The 17,510-nt window shown below is 55.1% G+C and overlaps 1 protein-coding gene across 2 annotated transcripts; it reads right to left on the bottom strand.

The window, feature by feature from the left end:
* Nucleotides 1-41: 41 nt before the first annotated feature.
* On the bottom strand, nucleotides 42-13,224 carry HUS1 (HUS1 checkpoint clamp component). 2 transcript variants are annotated; one of them, XM_086697132.1, is made up of 8 exons: nucleotides 12,995-13,224; nucleotides 11,842-11,969; nucleotides 11,581-11,757; nucleotides 9,328-9,435; nucleotides 7,979-8,053; nucleotides 3,472-3,571; nucleotides 2,226-2,345; nucleotides 42-215 (listed from the first exon to the last, which is right to left on the bottom strand). In XM_086697132.1, the coding sequence occupies exons 1-8, from the start codon at nucleotides 13,044-13,046 to the stop codon at nucleotides 133-135; spliced, it is 843 nt and encodes a 280-aa protein (XP_086553258.1). In that variant the 5' UTR covers nucleotides 13,047-13,224; the 3' UTR covers nucleotides 42-132. The 2 variants fall into 2 exon arrangements, with proteins under 2 accessions (XP_086553258.1, XP_086553257.1); XM_086697131.1 differs by lacking the exon at nucleotides 12,995-13,224 and adding an exon at nucleotides 12,116-12,299.
* Nucleotides 13,225-17,510: the final 4,286 nt, after the last annotated feature.

The raw sequence follows: 17,510 nt of genomic DNA, 5'->3' as shown, positions 1-17,510 counted from the left end.
TCTTTGCCGCGTCTTAACGAAACAGACATGAGAACAAGAAGCAACACGAAGTAGTGTGTTTATCCAACTGTGCTCCGCAAGCTCCAGTTCCCACCAGCACGGAACCGAGGGAAGAGAGGGGCTGGACGCGGCCTACGAGAAGGCCGGGATGAAGTACTGCAGGGAGACGTCCTCGTGGAGCAAATCAAAATGGACGATCTTGTTGCTCACGATGTCTGGGGAGAGAAGAAGACCTGTCACCACAAGGGCCGCAGCCAGCGCTCGCACGCGGGGGCCCCTCTCCTGGAGCCCGGCCTCCCTGCGGCTCCGCTCCCCGCGACGTGACCGCCCACAGCCAGGGAGACGAGGCCCAGGACTCTGGTGAGAGGCCCTCATTTGCCAAATCAGTGTCCTTCTAGGAAAACGCGTCTGCCACCCACGAGCAAGCTAAGTGAGGTGAGAAGGCCGAGCACGGCGGCCCGTGGACCACGGGGGACAGGCTGCAGTGCAGGCCGGAGCGCAGGAGGGGCCGGGTCAGGAGCCGCGCTGCGCGATGGCAGGTGCACAAGCTCAGAGGGTGGAGCTCATCACTCTGCTCGATTCCACAGCAGTGAGCGCAGGAGTGAGGGCAGTGGCCAGGCCCACAGCCACTGAGGGGGCGGGGGCAGGACTGTGCCAGGGAGCCAAGGGCAGGCCTCAGAGGCAAGCAGGGCTGGGGCTGGACGAAGTCTGTCAGGGTGGGCCGGCCGCAAGTGCCAAGCCAAGGAGGGAGCAGTCCCAGGGGATGGAGGCCAGGAAGGGGCACGGCGCCAGCAGGAACACCCTCCAGGAGCCGTGGTGGCTGGAGACTAAGGGCAAAGGGCAGCCAGCATGCCCTGAAGGCGGGACAGTGGAGAAGCGGACCTGGGGGACGCCACCACGGAGGTGGAAACTACAGGCACAGACGCAGGGCTGAGGGACTAAGGAAAGGGTAGGAGCAATCCAATTTTGCTTTGTCACAATCTGCCACTTCTGGGGACTCCAAGTCACCTTCCCCAAGGCACAGGCAGCTCAGACGGCTGCCTCACCTAGAACAGACAAGCTCTCTGTCCTGGGCGGGCCATGAGGGCGAGGGCGAGGGCGTGCGCAGGGCCAATGCCGCCGCGCTGCATGGGGTCGGGCTGCGTGACCCGGGTACCACCTGGACCGCTAGCCAGGACTGCGGTCGCGCCACCCGGCAGCGGTCAGGAGCCTGGCAGCAGGTGGGACAGCTGTCTGGAGTCTGTGAGGACCCTGCGCTGAGACACAGCCACCGCCCTCAGCGTCATGAACGTGCGCCAGGCCAGGCCAAGGGTTCTCACCATTCGGTGCAGGCGGACACCAGCACCCGCCCTAAGGCCCAGCTGCGCCAGCTCCCTCCCTCGCCCCGGCCCTCTGTCCTCCACACACCCCCTCACACCCCATCACCCCTTCCAGTGCCTTCCTGACGCGCTAACTGCCCACCCGTGATCTGCTTTGCTTCCTGTCTCTCTTGGAGGGCTGGCATTCCTTGGCCCAGCCACCTAGCCTCTTCTATTCCTTGTCCTGGGTGCGGGCGATCTGGCGGCCGTCCCCGGCTCCGCCCACTGGTGCTGCACATGCAGCCTGACGGTTCTTCCACAAAAGGTGTAGCTCCCTTCCACTTGCTGTGGTCAGAGTGACAAGGAGACAGAAAGAGCCTCGAAAAGTTCAGGGTGAGTAAGCCCTCCCTCACATGTGGCCAATGAATGGCGAGAGCTGAGAGGCAAGTGTATGGCTGAGGAAGACAGACAGGACCCACCACGGTCACAGGGCCAGCAGGAAAAGTCAGCAGTCGAGGAGAAACGGGAGAAACGGGAGAAACGGGAGTCGAGGAGGAACCGCTCAGGTTTAGACACAGAGGGGAAATAAAGGCATACGAGGGGACCTTAAGTCTAAGTCCAGAGGGGTCAGGGGCTATGGCTGTCGGGCCAGATTAACAGAGCAGCCTGGACAATCAACAGCCGTCCTCCAGAAGCTTCTCCTTAGGCGCAGACCCACGCATGGTAGCCGGGCGAGGCAGCCGAGCCAGTGTGGCTGCAGGGCCCCGGATCAGAATCTCCAGGTGCTGCTGAATCTGGGAAAACTGCCCTGGGAAACGGGCCCACGAGACCGAGCTGTTCTGCACTTAGGAGAGTGCGCAGATGCGAGACCCGCCCCCCTGCCCCCCCCCCCCCCCCCACCTGCAGGCAACCCGAATGTGCACTCACTGCACACAGCCTTTGTCGGGTTCACTTGCTGTCCGGCGAGGAACTGCAGGAGCCTCCGGATATCGATGCGCACCTCGGCCATCTGCTCCGGGTTTCTATCCTGAGACGCGTCTTCAGAGGCTGAAACGACACGCACAGCTCGGGGGTCGGGGGAGCCCGGGGGCGGCAAGCTGCCTGTTTAGATTGATGATCCACGTGACTGCCGGCTCTTGGAGCCTGGAGACGCTGCCAGACGCTAAGCAAGCATTTATCAAGTCCTTCTCTTTAAACTACGTGGCAGATTTCCAGAGAATCTTCACTTACAGTGACATGAAATCTGACCTGCTGTCCCCACTGCAGTGGAAGAAAACGCACGTGTCAGTCCCCTGACATACACGGAGGAGGGGGACTGTCAGGCGCTAATACGAGACTGCCTGTTCTAAAGTGGAATGAAACGAGAGAAAAGGTCCTTGCAACTCCGGCAAACACCAAAGACCAGACCCTCTGTGCAATTTATCAAACTAAAGAAAGCGAGTGTCACCAAGCTCAGTCCCCCTGCACAACGATTAGCAAAGCCTGCATCACACAGATTTCCCTTGGCAGGAACGTATGCCCTTCACCACCAAGTGAAAACCCCTCGCTACGCTACGCCATGACAGGTCATCGACAAGCCAACTTGTGGTGATAGATCCGGACTATAAAAGTGGTGGCCCGTCCTGTGTTCAGGAGGGAGGCTGCGCAGGGCTGAGCCGGTTTCACGCGACCGGCAGACGTCCCCGGGACCCTGCCTCGCGCCCGCGGCACCACCCGCTGAGTGTGTCATCCAGGCCTTGAGCCCTGCCAGCACAGATCACCTGGTCAGTGACCCCATTGTCCCCTGCTACTGAACTGGTCCCACGGTCTCTGTTGCCGTGTAGGGAGGAAAAATCTGTCAGGTGAGGAAGGCGTCTATCTGTTAATCTGATTTCATAAACACTTGGGACGTACACAGGAGGGAGGAGACCTTCTCCACCTTGTGATGCCGCCCCAGGTGAGAAGCGGGCAGACGGGCACTGAAGAGCCGCCAGGGCTCCTGGGGACCACGGGGCAGGCACCGCTCTCGGGCCCGGGAGGCCGACCTTCCCTGCTCTGGCCTCGGCTGTCTATTTTCTCCCCGAGCGTGAAACTCGGGCAGCCGAATTCCACCTGTTTTCCAGGCAGAGATCTCAGCAACTGTGCACCTGAAACAACGTATTAAAGGCAAAACACAACCCGCCAGAAAACTCACCTGACGGAGGGTTCCCGAGATCCTTAAAGTGGGTTGTAACGCACACTAGCTCCGTTTCTATTTTCAAGTTCAATTCTCCATTTAGGTTTGCTTCAATGATCTGCAAATTGAGTATTTTACAGTCTTAAAACAGCAAAGCAAAACAAAAGGGGTAAAGGGGGAAAGAAGACATCGGCTTCCACGAAACCAGGTGACAAGGCCACCCCACGACGGCACCAAGACCCACCCAGCACCAGCGACACAGGGAGCTCAGAAATGCCCAGAGGGGGCCCCTGAATGGAGGCCCGGAAGCCGTGTTGGCGGGGGGCCTGCCAGGGCACATGGGGCAAGGGGCGGGGGAGGCCGCAGGAAGAGCCTGTGCTGAGAAGAAACCCCGGGAGCAAATGTTCAAGGTGAGCGAAACAGGGGTGTGGCGCTTACAGGAGAGAAGGAGAAAGAGGGAGAGGTGATGCGGGGAGGGCTGCTACGGCACGCAGGGGGGGCGGCAGCGTGCTGTGACAAGCTGTGGCCACAACAGGACTGAGAACCCGGAGTTCTGGAGCGAGAAAGCGTCTGGTCCGCTCCCACGGCTACAATGAAAACCCACGCTCTAAGAGAACTCCTGAAAGGTCTGTGGTCAGGCTCCAAATGGAGATCTTGTGGCAGGGGGATGAGGGGGGGAGAGAGAGAGAAACCCCTGGCCAGAGGGCATCTGGAGCCCAGCAGGTGCTACAGAGTGGACGCGAAGCGTAAGGGATTAGGTCTGGCTCATCAAGGGGACAGATGAGAAAAAAGAGCCTGAGTCAAGAGTCGGGGGAGCTGGGAGGTGACCAGACCTCATGCAGGCACAGAGTGGGAGCGGATGAGATGAGAGGATCGAGGATCGCAGAGGGAAGGAGACCAGGAGGGCACAGCAGGTGGGCCCAGAGAGTGCAGTAAGAGGAAATGAGACGGACGGACAGACGAAAAACAGGAATTATGGAGCAACAGAGAGACCACACGCCCTGAAGAGAGCCACAGGTAAAACACGAGGAAGTCCACGTCGTCCAAAAGGAGAGCCAGAAGAGGGGCCGCCTCCGGGGACGCTGCCCGCGCCTTGAGGGAAATTGGCCCCAAACAGCCCATGGTGGCTTCTGAGGGGATGGAAAAGCCCCCAGTCCCTCCCCAGGCCTCTCCCCCCTCATTAGAGCCCCCCGCTCACAGGGAGACACTGGAGGGACTGCACCGGACCCCGTGCACCTGGAGACTAACCGGTGCTGCCCCCACTAGTCCTTCCCAAGTCACCGGATAGACGGCCGCTCTACAGGACTGTGAGCCCTTCACCATCCCCGTGCAGTGCAACCTGCATCCCCACCGCCTACGGGCAGAGACCGTAGAACCACGCTCTGCTCTGACAACTACTACACACGGGAAGGGACCGAGGAAATTAGAAGCTGGCCAACTGCCCTGTTTTCAGCTGGCTGCACCCTGGGTCATAGCTACAAATGCAGCATAACCACAAAACATTGAGAATTCGTGGAAATGTGACCCTCTATTTAAAAACCAGGCGCGGAGGTTGGCAGGGGAGATTTCCAAGTTCAGAAAGGTCTGGAGACGTTGCAGCGTCCAGTCGCTGGTGCCCCTCTGCACTCCCAGCACACAGGGTGCCGGCCACCCCACCCCCACCCCCCTGCCTCCTACCTTCCCATCCCGGCCTCTCCCCTGCCTGTGAGGGGCAGCACACCACCCTAGGACCCACCTCCCACCCTCCCATCCCGGGGGCCTCTCTCCCGCCTGTGAGGCTTCTGAGGGTCAGACAACATTCCTTCCAAGCTCCATCCTCCACACCAACCCTGGGGTTTTTTAACGGGACAGGATCTACCAATGACGTTCATAGTAAGATCTGTGCCACCGAACAGCTTCCAGTTTCACTGATCTGATCTGATTTCTCTTCCCAAGTCCGCATCTGCCCATTTCTAATGCCCAGCAGGTCTTGGGGAGCCCGTGTGGCAGTTTGCAGGTCAACATCTTGTTCACCCACCAATACAGGACGGCGTGTGACGCAGTGGAAAGACAAAGGGGCACTGGGGGACCCAGGATGGTGGAGGTGCCCTGCCTGCATGCTGGAGGCAGCTACATCTACCTACACTGAGTGAGCAGCTCAGTACCCTTCGTCCGTGTTCCTCGACACCGGTGAACTCCAAGCATTTCTCATTCTAGAAACAAAACCAAAACCTTTCTGAACTTGACTGAGCTAGTATCTCTGAGGGTTTTTTTATTATTATTACTTAAAATATGTTTTTTAATGTTTATTTATTTTTGAGAGAGAGAGACAGAGTGTGAGCAGGGGAGGGGCAGAGAGAAGGAGACACAGAATCGGAAGCAGGCTCCAGGCTCTGTGTGTCAGCACAGAGCCCGATGGGGGGCTTGAATTCACAAGCCACGAGATCATGACCTGAGCTGAAGTCAGATGCTTAACCGACTGAGCCACCCAGGTACCCTGGCATTTTTTGTTTTTAAGGTTATAGTTTTAAGTAATCTCTACACCCAACGTGGGGCTGGAACTCATGACCATGAGATTGAGAGTCACATGCTCCATGACAGAGCCAGCCAGGCACCCCTGAGGCTTTTAACATTAAGTAGAAAACAGTCCTCCAACTTCACTATTGCATAGTATCGGAATCGTGCCCTCAAACGTTAAGTGTTTCTTGTCAACTTTATTGGTGAACCCAGAAATACACTGTTGTATTAAGCACACTCCCATAGAATCTGGAAATTATATGGGATTAAAACAACACACAACAATCTGTAAACTCTCGCTGCTTTTGAAAAACAGTGGTTTTATATAGACTTAATTCAGGAAAGCAGCTCGCGGTGGTTCCGGATTCACTTCAGCCTTTAACGCTCTCTTCCACTTTCTTCCGAGTCCAGAAATCTGAGTCATCACACGATTAGCTCTACATCCCCTGAGCACAGCCAGTGTCTGGTGCAAGGCCACCGTTCTGCCACTACCCAGGGAGGGAACTGACAGATGACGGGTCTCTGACCCCCGGCCGCTTAGGTCTACTCTGGAACTCACCAGAACGCTGCCCTCACCAACATCCTCTGTCTCTTAAGGGTCTGGATGGGATCTTGCTTCTCCCAGTGATCTTCTCAATGGTAATAACCTACCACTCTGCAGCGCTGACTCAATGTACTGAGCACTGAACATAAGGTACCTACCTCTCCATCTGTGGAAAGTCGCAAAGCCCCCGTGAAGGTGCGCAATCCTGCCCACTTTGGGTGACACCCAGGACAGGGCCCATAGGTTGGGTAGTGTGGCCAGGAGGGGGCCCAGGTCTGTGTGGCCCCAAGGACTCCCCTTTGCCACCAGGTCACTACACTGTTCCACCTGCTGTCACCACTAAGCTGATGTACATAGCTCTGAGTGGCTTGTAAGCTAACAGGTGACGCACAGCAGGACCGTGTCAGACCCCAGCACACACACACCTCCCGTCCTGAACCGGAAGCTCAGGTGGGCCGACAAGCCCTCAGGGGCTGGAGTCTGAGGTGGCACCTGCAGACGGCGGGGACTCCTGGCCCCCACACATGCCTTCCCTGCTCCTACATGGGTCCCACGCGCACCGCCCCACGGCCGCATCCCCCACTGAAGGAGGTGGGGACAAGGCTGTGAGTCTCAGCAAGGGCCTCCTAGCGCCTCCAGGATGGGGATGCGAGAGTGCTAGCGCCCTCTCTTCCCTCATTCTCTTGCCACAACTTTCAGATGCAGAATTCTGGTCATCTAGTCATGCTCACTATGCACTTGGCCACTCTGACTTTCCACCGAGTATTCCAGACTGCAGTGGCTGCGCCACAAACTTTTTGTTTTTAAACATTCCAGAGAAGAGAAAAACACCTCCGATGACTCGGTCTGTCTCAGTGACTTTGCTGACTCATTTCCACAGGACGAAAGAACAAACAACCAGATCCTTGGATTAATTGCCCTGCTTTTCCCTGTGGGCCTCCCTGAGCCTCTCTGCAGGTGCCCGGACTTGCCGCAGAGGAGGCCCCCAGCCTGATGACTGGCTCGACGTGAAAGCCATCACAGGACACCGGCGTTCTGGGACAGCTCGGACCTGTGCTCGCCGAGACACATGGTACGTGGACGGGACGCTCGGCTGTGCTGATGCCAATGATTTGTTAAAGAAACACACATCAGCAAACGAAACGTGACGCTCTGTCCGGGGCACAAGGATCTGCTGAAAGCATCCCTGACGCACTATAAACATGACTACGAGGGGTCAGGGCAAATACAAAGGCTCCCCCCACTACAAAGGGGGCTGAAAAGCACTAGAACAGCTTCTCAGGGCATCTGAGACTGCAGGCTCTCCACCACAGGCCGGGTCCTCGAGCCCGCCTCGGCAGGGGGACCTGCACCCTGGGACGCCACCAGGTGAGCGAGGATGCACCCACACCTCTGCCAGGCGAGGCTTCCTCCCAGGACACTCAGCCCGAGCCTGACACCTCCAAGATGCTGGGAAAGCTCTTCGCTAAACAAGTGACCACTTACAAGGTGATTGCTGATGTTTTTCATTTTTTCCACGATGCTCTTCATGGTCTTCAAGACTGGCAAATAGATGCTAACCTGCAGAATGGAGGAGAAAAACCATTAACGCAGCCAAGGACGGACGGTGCTCACCACCTATGTCGGAAACGTGCAGTTGCTTAGAAGCTCTGAAATCCTGTTTCCAAGTTGTGGGAACAGAGCTCCTTTAAAACTAGGAAAAGAAGGGCGCCTGGTGGGCTCAGTCGGTTGAGTGTCTGACTTCGGCTCAGGTCATGATCTCGGGATTTGTGGGTTCGAGCCCCGTGTTGGGCTCTGTGCCGACAGCTCGGAGCCTGGAGCCTGCTTCGGATTCTGTGTCTCCCTCTCTCTCTGACCCTCCCCCATTTGTGCTTGGTCTCTCTCTGTCTCAAAAATAAATAAACATTATAAAATTAAAATTAAAAAAAAAAAAAAAAAAAAAAAACTAGGAAAAGAAAACAAACCCTACAACCTTACTGACCCCCGCCTGCCTCCGGGACACCTTGTCACCCTTGTCCCCGTGGCATCCACCTGGTTCCAACGGGGTGGCCCTCCCACTGACGTGCACCGGTACGCGCCCAGGCGCCCACGTCCCCATGGTGTCCTCCCGGTTCCAGGGGGGCAGCCCTCCCACTGAAGTGCACCTGCGCACGCCCAGGGGATGGGACTCAGCACAGCCCGCAGGGCCACCTGCCACCTCACAGACGCTGCGGGTGGGTCAGGCCCCAGAGCTCAGACCCTCAGACCCGGCCCCCAACGTTGCTTGAGACAGCGCGGTCTTCCTCCCGGTCGGTGTGGATGGCCTCCCAGAGTCCAGTAAATAGCCTACGCGGTATATTTTCACAATTCCTTCTTGCTCTGATTGTAAGCAAAATGTAAGGGACCCTCTGGCACCACGCTCACTGTCAGGGGCTCTGGGACTCCTGGCAGCACGCCCGGAACAGCCCCTCCTCCTCGCTTTTACGCGAACCCTGGACACCAGTCCTTATGGGATGAGGAAAACTCGAGTTCTGGGACACGGACAGAAGTGACCTTGCCCCCAAGGACTACTCTAGGTTAGTCTTATGGAAGCGCTACGACTGAGCAGGACATTCTCTGTCCTGCGTGTGAAGCGTGTGGCGTTTCTACCATGAGCAGCACGGTCTAAAGGTGTTTTATATAAACAACAGAAGGCAAACATTCCAATTTTTCCCTGGAGAATCCTTTAAAAATGACTCTCGTTTCCTCCCAGGTACATACAATCTTCAAATGAAATGTATAGCGAGACCGTAACTAAAATCAGGGACTTCAAACCACACCATTTAGTTTGCAAGCAGAGGACGGGCATCACTCACGTCAGCGTCTGGGACTGTAGGCTCTTGCAGATCCTTCCACAATTTTCTAGGAATGACCCTAATGGGGATGTCATGTGTCACGACGCGGCTACTATTCGACACTGATAACTGCCAAGAGAGAACATGTTTTCATAACGTCAATGTAGAAAAACCAGAGTAACTGAAGAATAAGTAGAAGCCGACCCCGCATCTACGTGGAATGTTCTCAACTCTTTCATCCGAGTCCATAAAACAAGTACTTCCGGCGTGGTGCCTGTCCTGCTAAGCCCTGTTGAAGTCAGGAGTGTGAGGAGTAAGTCACGGTCCCCATGTTCCAGGGACACAGATGGGTCAGGAAGCAAGAAAACAAACACGACCTTGACTGAGCTGCATGTGACACACTGGTCACAGCCTGGAGAAAAATGAAGCAGTGACCAGATGAATGTTTGGGGAAGTTCCCAGACGGAGGGCAAGAAAGGCCTCTCCGAGAGGCAACATTTCAGATCGTGCCACAACATGGTGGGAAGATGGGGACGAGGGGAACCCTGTCCCTCACTACATGTGAAGCCGTGAGGCAGAAGCCAACCCGTCTGCTGAAGGAACCGAGACTGTTCTTTGTGAGCTCAGCATGCAGCAGCGTCTACACTGCTGGACAGAACCATGTTTATCGGTGTCCAGGGGCTTCCGTGAAACAACAGATTGACGTATCCTGCCGTTTTATTTATTTATTTTTAATTATTTACAATATTTATTCATTTATTTTGAGAGAGAAGGAGAGAGAGTGTGAGCGGGCAAGGGGCAGAGACAGAGGGAGAGAGAATCCCAAGCAGGCCCCACGCTGTCAGTGCAGAGCCCGAGGTGGGGCTTCAACTCATGAACCATGAGATCAGGACCTGAGCCAAAATCAAGACTCGGACGCTTAACCTACTGAGCCACCCCAGCACCCCTAGCCTGCACTTTTAGACAGAAAGCATCACACGTCGCTATCCTGTTTCTCCTTAAACAAATGAGGAATCACACAAGCTTGTCCTAAGGCGGGGAATACTCTGATCGGCTCTAACATAGTGAACAGGTGAGGAATCCGTTATCAGGAAGAACTTCAAACTGCGCACAGCGCTCGCACCAGAGTGGGGCACAACACACACAGCACGGGGTGGAGGGGGGGGGGGTGTGGGGGCGGAGGCTGCTGATGGGAGGAGCGGCGCTGGACTGGCACTAACGGGAGAGGGGGTTTCAGAGAGTGAGAAGGGGACACTCAAGCAGGAGCCCCAGGGTCCCCAAAGCCTGGGAGCTGGACTAGAATGGGACACTCCGGGGAACTACTTAGACAGTGGGAGTAGGCGATGTGGCTCCAAGATGGCATAGGTGGGCCCATGCACACATGGCTTTGAACAACACATTAGGACGTGAGAACGTCGTCCTGTGAGCTGTGAGTCTGGGGGAAGGGGGGCACGTCCTGAGGACAGCAGGTGTCAGATTCTTCTGGGAGCAGCACTGAACACACAGCAATTCTGGGAGACCAAGAGATCACCTAAAGGGGTTACAGATGAGGTAGGGAAAAGCCTTCAAAAGGGAAAATGTATAAAAACCATGATTTCTAGATGAAGGGACCACACCTCTAAGAGGAACAGAGATGCAGGGACACGCAGACTGGAACAGAGGCAGAAGTGTTCCCACACGGGCAGAGGCAGCATCCCAGCTGAGTACTGTGTGATTGCAGCACTATTTATACACGAGGGAATCTGACTCCAATAGAAAACAAGTATTTGTGGGCACATCTTTGCTTTTAATAAAACCAACTAGGGGCACCTGGGTGGCTCAGCCGGTTAAGCATCCAACTCCTGGTTTCAGCTCAGGTCATGATATTCTTGGGGTTCTTTCACTCTCCCCCCCCCCCCACCACTCTCTGACCCTCGCTCAGTCTCTCTCAAAATAAATAAATAGGGGCGCCTGGGTGGCTCAGTCGGTTGGATGTCTGACTTCGGCTCAGGTCATGATCTCACAGTTCATGAGTTCGAGCCCTGTATAGGGGCTCTGTGCTGACAGCTCAGACCCTGGAGCCTGCTTTGGATTCTGTGTCTCCCTCTCTCTCTGCCCCTCCCCCACTCACACTCTGTCTTTCTCTCTCAAAAATAAATAAACATGAAATAAAAATAATAAACTTTAAAAAAATAAAAATAAAACCAACTAGTTTTCCACGTGCTATTAGAAAGCCTGGACTTGTAGCCACTTCTAGCCCTGCTGGGAAGTCCTGGAGCACTCCCTCCTACTCACCAGCTCTATGGAGACCGTGAGGCAGGGGAAGTGTTTATTAGTCAGCTTGATCTTCAAGGCTCTGGCATTCTGGGCAGTTTTCAAAGCTCGAGATAAATTTTCCGACGTCAGCTCTAAATAAATCTCGTTGTTTTCAGCGGAGACACCTTCCATCTGAAATTCACTGAAGAAGTTCTCCTAAGGGCAGGAAAAGAGAGGTCTTCTGTCCCTTTGCAGTGGCCTTTGGGTGCGGTCCACAGGCTTCCAGAACCTTCTGCTCACCTGTTCCAGCTCACACCACATGCTCACGCCTCCGTTGGCCACTTTGTCGGAGAGGATGAAGTTCAGCTTATCCGGGCTGATGCGGAGGGTACAGGTTTTGGCAAGCTTGGCGATCATGTTGCTGACGCCTGCAGCAGGGGGTTAAAGCAAGGAATTACCAGGACAACTGAGCTTAGACAACCCCCTGAACATGGTGAAACTGCTGGTGGAAAAATAACCCACTGAAAGGGGCTTTAACACGGTCGGTCACACTGGCCCCCAATAACCCTCATACCAGGAGTGATGGAATGAAGAAGGAAGGCTGCGGGGAGGTTAGCTGGAGCCCAGTGAGGCATTCACTCACTCAGCCTGCAATGGGGCCCCCCAGGCCTGCAGCGCAGGGCCAAGGGCCAGTGCAGCCCGACCAGAAGAGATGTCTGTGCTGGATACACTGTCCATCCGGGACAGCAGCAGGTTTAAGATAAAAAACTCCGGGATGGAAATCAAGTTCCGTAAACAATCCTTGGCACCTGCTCTCATGCCTGCCTGTCCCCACCCAGGTCCGTTCACCCATCCTTCCCCAAGAGAAGCCCCATCCACTCCCATGGCCCCATCCTGCGGGGGAAGGGGGAAGGGGAGAGGCGTGTCCTGCCCCTTTGGCCCCAAGCTCCCTAATCCCCATCCCTTAATCCTCCCGCGAGCCCACATCCTCGTCCCCCCCCCCCTTCCCGCGGGCTCCCATCCCCACGCCCCCCATCCCCGCGCCCCTCGACCCCCATCCCTTTCCCCCCACCCTCCCGTGGCCCACATCCCTGTCTCCGTACCTCCACCCCTCCCGCGCGGGCCCACGCCCTCCACCCGCGTCACCCTACCTCTGTCCCCCCATCCCCGCGCCACCACCCCTTCCGTGGTCCCCGCCCCCATCCCCGCTCCCCCTCTCCCGTACCCCCTCCCGCGGCCTCCCGCCCACCATCCCCGCTCGCGCACCCCTATCCCCCCACCCCCGCGCCGCCGCCCCTCCCACGGGCCCACGGCCTCCGTCACAGCCCCGCACCACCCCCATCCGGTCGTCCCGCGGCCCGCGCCCCCTCCCCATTCGCCCCCCGGCGCGCGCACTGCCTCCTTCCGGCCCGCGCTCTTCTCTACGCCCCGCGGCAGGCCCGACCCCGCTCACGTGTGAAGTGGTTCAGACACGCCGTGTCCACGATCTTGGCCCGAAACTTCATGGCGGGACGCGGGCCCGCGCGGGGCGTCCGTCGGCCGCGGACTCGAGTCTCCTCCTAAGCGTCCCGCCGGAAACGCCGCCGCGCGCTCATTGGTTCCGCCGCCCGGCCCGCCCCGGGGGAGGCGGGGATCCCGGGTGACGTGCCCTGGGAGGCGGGGTCTCGCGTCACGCCCGGGGTCGCACCCACGTGGGAGGCGGGGTCTGGGTCAAGTCTGCGGGAGAGGGAGGTCCCGGGTGTCTCTCGGGGACACATCCCCGGGGAGGCGGGGTCCGGGTCAAGTCTACGGGAGAGGCGGGGATCCAGGATCCTGTCCCCCTGGGAGGCGGGGTCGGGGTCACACCCCCAGGATAGGCAGGGTTTGGGGTCAGGTCTGAAGGAGAGGAGGGTTAGGGGTCACACTCCGGCTCGCACCCTGGGAGAGGCGGGGTCTGGGTCAGGTCTCTGGGAGAGACAGGTCCCGGTGTCACTCCGAGTCACATCCCCGGGTTAGGCAGGGTTTGGGGTCAGTGTCTGGGAGAGCTGGGTCTCGGGTCTCTCTTCAGGTCACATACCCTGGGGAGGCGGGGTCCGAATCAGGTCCGCGGGGGAGGCGGAGATCCAGGGTCATGTCCCCGAGGGAGGCCGGTCTCGCGTCACTCTCGGGATCACACCCCCGGGGAGGCGGGGTCCCGGATGTCAGATGAGGTCACACCAGGGAGGAGGGATCGGGTCAGGTCGGCCAGAGAGGCGGCTCCCAGTCTCACTCAGGGTTACACCCTAGGGGAAGGCGGGGGAGGGAGGGGTAGGTGGGGAGGACGGTAAGGCGGGGGTCAACGTCCCGAGGAGGCGGGGTCCAGGGCCACGACTGCAGGTGGGGGCGGGGGGGGGGGGAAGGGGTGTACCCGGATCTGGTTCTGGTCACCCCCATGGAGAGGTGGGATCTTTTGTCAGTCCCTGGATGGGCTGGTCTAGGGTCAAGCCCCAGGGTGATCTTTTTGTGACTCTGGAGTCCTCAATCCTCAAGAATGGGAAGTGTTTCTGAGGATTCACATTTTGAAAGAATTTTGTGACACCTATTTCCAATTGTTTTAAAACATTAAAAAGATCCTCTCCGTGTCTCTGCCCCTCCCCTGCTTGTGCTTTCTGTCTCTCCCTCAAAATAAACCTTAAATAATTTAAAACATTAAAAAGAAAACCCTTAGTTTATTTATAAAAGACTTGTTAGGGTGGCCAGTGACCTTTCAACATTAAATAATATTATCACTTAAATTTATACCTCTCTGGAGTAGGGCAGTTTATAACCCCCCTCCTGGCTCAGATGGCAGTGAGGAGGGAAACACAGGCAAGAGAAATGCAGCTTCAATGAAGCCTCACGGCTCACCGCCCACTGCCGGACACGTGACACATGCGGAGGGTCACCTTCCCAGACACCTGATGCGTGCGGAGGGTCACCTTCCTGGAGGAACGCACGGCGCCCCCAGTGCCTTAATGTTTTTGTCTCATTAAAGACCGGAAGTAACCTTATCTTTTTTTTTTTTTTAATTTTTTTCTTTTTCCAACGTTTATTTATTTTTGGGACAGAGAGAGACAGAGCATGAACGGGGGAGGGGCAGAGAGAGAGGGAGACACAGAATCTGAAACAGGCTCCAGGCTCCGAGCCATCAGCCCAGAGCCTGACGCGGGGCTCGAACTCACGGAGCGCGAGATCGTGACCTGGCTGAAGTCGGACGCTTAACCGACTGCGCCACCCAGGTGCCCCATGGAAGTAACCTTATCTTCAGGGCACCAGCCCCTCGAGGTCCTGGAAACCTTGCTTCCGATTCCTCAGAGACTGACTTTAAGTCTTACCCTCCTCCCTCCACTAACTTAAAAGTCTGTAATCCGCCTCCCCTCACAACCCCAGCGCAGCTCTCTCTGCCTGTGGGTCCTGCGTCCGTGCTGTAATAACACGTGCTGTAATAACATTTTTGCATCAAAAATGTCTCAAGAATTCTTGCTTAGCCGTTGGCTCACGAATCCCACTTCATAATCTCATCAGTAGCACCGGTTGTGAATCCTTAGAAGTGAGGTTTTTTTTTTTTTTTTTTTTTTTTTTTTTACCAACAACAGCCAAAAAAATGGGTTTATTCACAGGAATAACAGAAAGGAGAAGAATGCTCTTTTGTGGAGAAAAAGGAGGAAATTGGGAGAGTTTGTTTTCAAAGACGTACTATTGGAGAAAAGCAGGGCTTCTGGGCTGTAAGTTTTCTCCAGGAAGATTTGCAAGGGCGGTACATTTCTTGTAGGAGTTGGGATCTAGACCTTTCCCTGTTGGAGCCTGTAACTGATGTCTTGCTGTGGGCTCTTGGGGGGGGGGGCGCTATAACTGACACTCCTTCCTGTAATGGTGCGGAGGGGCCCCTTCCCCCTTCTAGCTCCTGGCTCCACTCCCCAGGCTTCGGCTTTCCCTTCATTCTCATATGGTAAAGACGGGGTATGTCAACACTGACCTTAAGCAATAATCCTGCAAGTTTGTCTCAAGATGAATTTTACCAGATCCTACTTAAAATTCTTTAAAAAATTTTTTTTAATGTTTATTTATTCTTGAGAGAGAGAGAGAGAGAGAGAGAACAGCATGAGTAAGGGAAGGGCAGAGCAAGGAAGGGACACAAAATTCAAAGCAGGCTCCAGGCTCCGAGCTGTCAGCACAGAGCCCGAACCCACAAGCCGTGAGATCATGACCTGAGCCAAACTTGGACGCTTAACCGACTGAGCCATCCAGGAGCCCCCCCCCCCCCCCCCGCCTAGTTAAATTCTTATAATGTACATGATAGAAATGATGGCAGAGAATTAAAAAAAAAAAAACAACAAAATAGGAAATACACCTTCAACTGTATCCAGCCTGGTTTTCCAAATACTATATTACCCATGTTAAGAACGTATTATTTTGGGGGGTGCCTGGGTGGCTCAGTCGGTTAAGCATCTGACATCAGCTCAGGTCATGATCTCACGGTCCGTGAGATCGAGCCCTGCGTCGGGCTCTGTGCTGACAGCTCAGAGCCTGGAGCCTGCTTCAGATTCTGTGTCTCCCTCTCCCCTGCTCTGTCTCTCTCTCTCTCTCTCAAAAATAAATATTAAAAAAATGTTTCAAAAAAGAATATATCTTTGTAAACAATATTTCATGCCATATTGATCTTTATTATTTTTATAATTTTATTTTTAAATTATCTGTACACCCAACACAGGGCTCAAACTCACAACCCCAAGATCAAGAGTCACCCCGTTCCACCAATGGAGCCAGCCAGAAGCCCCTGCTCTTTACTTTAAATGACTTAATTTTATGCCATAAAAAATAAAACACATTTTTTTAAACTCGCCAGGAAGACTTCTGTGATTTTACATTCTGCATAGACAGAGGCCCAAATAATAGAGGGAATTTTGCCCCAGCAATTATAAAATTAAGCTGGAATGATGTTTACTTGAATGGGAAAAGGAATCTTCTGTATGAAGCCTCACAGTTTTCTTAAACTAAATAGATTCAGTAAACCAATAATTCCAGTTCTGGTCATTAAATATACAGACACTGCTACCCCAAGTTTTTTCCAAATGAGTGTGGGGTGAGGCGCAAGATCAGCAGTGATCTCTAGAAACCTGTGTGCTCTTGAGTTTTCTAGCACAGAGCACTCTCCCTTTGCTGTCAGTCCAGCCAGTAAACAGCCTTCTGATTTAAAAACCGGCCACACCTCAGCGGTTGGTAAATCAGTCCCAGGAGGATCTAGGGAACAGTGCTGGTGCTGTTTGTTATGTTTGTGTATTGTGCAAGGAAATGCCCTAATTTAGTCCTAAAATGGAAATACAGCTACAGTGTGGCAAATAAAAGCGTTTACTGCCTGTCTGTCCTGGAAGCTGCACACGCCCCATGGGGGGGGCAGGTGACTGCTCACCTCCAGTCCCTGCGGGGAGGCCCATCTGTGGCCCCCCTGTCACGAGGCAGTGCTGGAAATCCTACGCAAGGGGAAAGAGACTGGCACAGCTCAGAGCTTCTGCATCGGATCTGACAGGCGATATTTCTCTCTTTTTTTCTTTTATGTGAAAAAACTGTAAAATGAGGGTGTGCATACTGTAGAGGTGGTGTGAGAGCACGCCTTCTGACAACTGTACTGTTTACGGGATGGTTTTGCTTAAATAGCTTTTCAGCGACTTCATCTTTTTTTTTTTTTAATTTTTTTTTCAACGTTTATTTATTTTTGGGACAGAGAGAGACAGAGCATGAACGGGGGAGGGGCAGAGAGAGAGGGAGACACAGAATCGGAAACAGGCTCCAGGCTCTGAGCCATCAGCCCAGAGCCTGACGCGGGGCTCGAACTCACGGACCGCGAGATCGTGACCTGGCTGAAGTCGGACGCTTAACCGACTGCGCCACCCAGGCGCCCCTCAGCGACTTCATCTTTTAGACGTGGAAGGAAAAATACTTCAATAAATTGCATAAATCTTTTCTTAATGTTT

The sequence above is a fragment of the Puma concolor genome, chromosome A2, assembly GCF_028749965.1.
Source record: "Puma concolor isolate L17-30 chromosome A2, mPumCon1.1.hap2, whole genome shotgun sequence".
Taxonomy (NCBI): Eukaryota; Metazoa; Chordata; class Mammalia; order Carnivora; family Felidae; genus Puma; species Puma concolor.
The sequence above is the reverse complement of the archived record's forward strand: the minus strand, read 5'-3'. Positions and strand labels throughout refer to the sequence as shown.

What these genes read in the sequence shown, in the direction of transcription:
- HUS1 (XM_086697131.1), bottom strand. Translation starts at nt 12,176, where the DNA reads ATGCCTCACTGGGCTCCAGCTAACCTCCCCGCAGCCTTCCTTCTTCAT. An exon ending in TCTTCATTCCATCACTCCTG is followed by an intron (nt 11,970 to 12,115) that starts GTATGAGGGTTA and finishes CCCCTGCTGCAG; the next exon opens with GCGTCAGCAACATGATCGCC. An exon ending in TGTGGTGTGAGCTGGAACAG is followed by an intron (nt 11,758 to 11,841) that starts GTGAGCAGAAGG and finishes TCCTGCCCTTAG; the next exon opens with GAGAACTTCTTCAGTGAATT.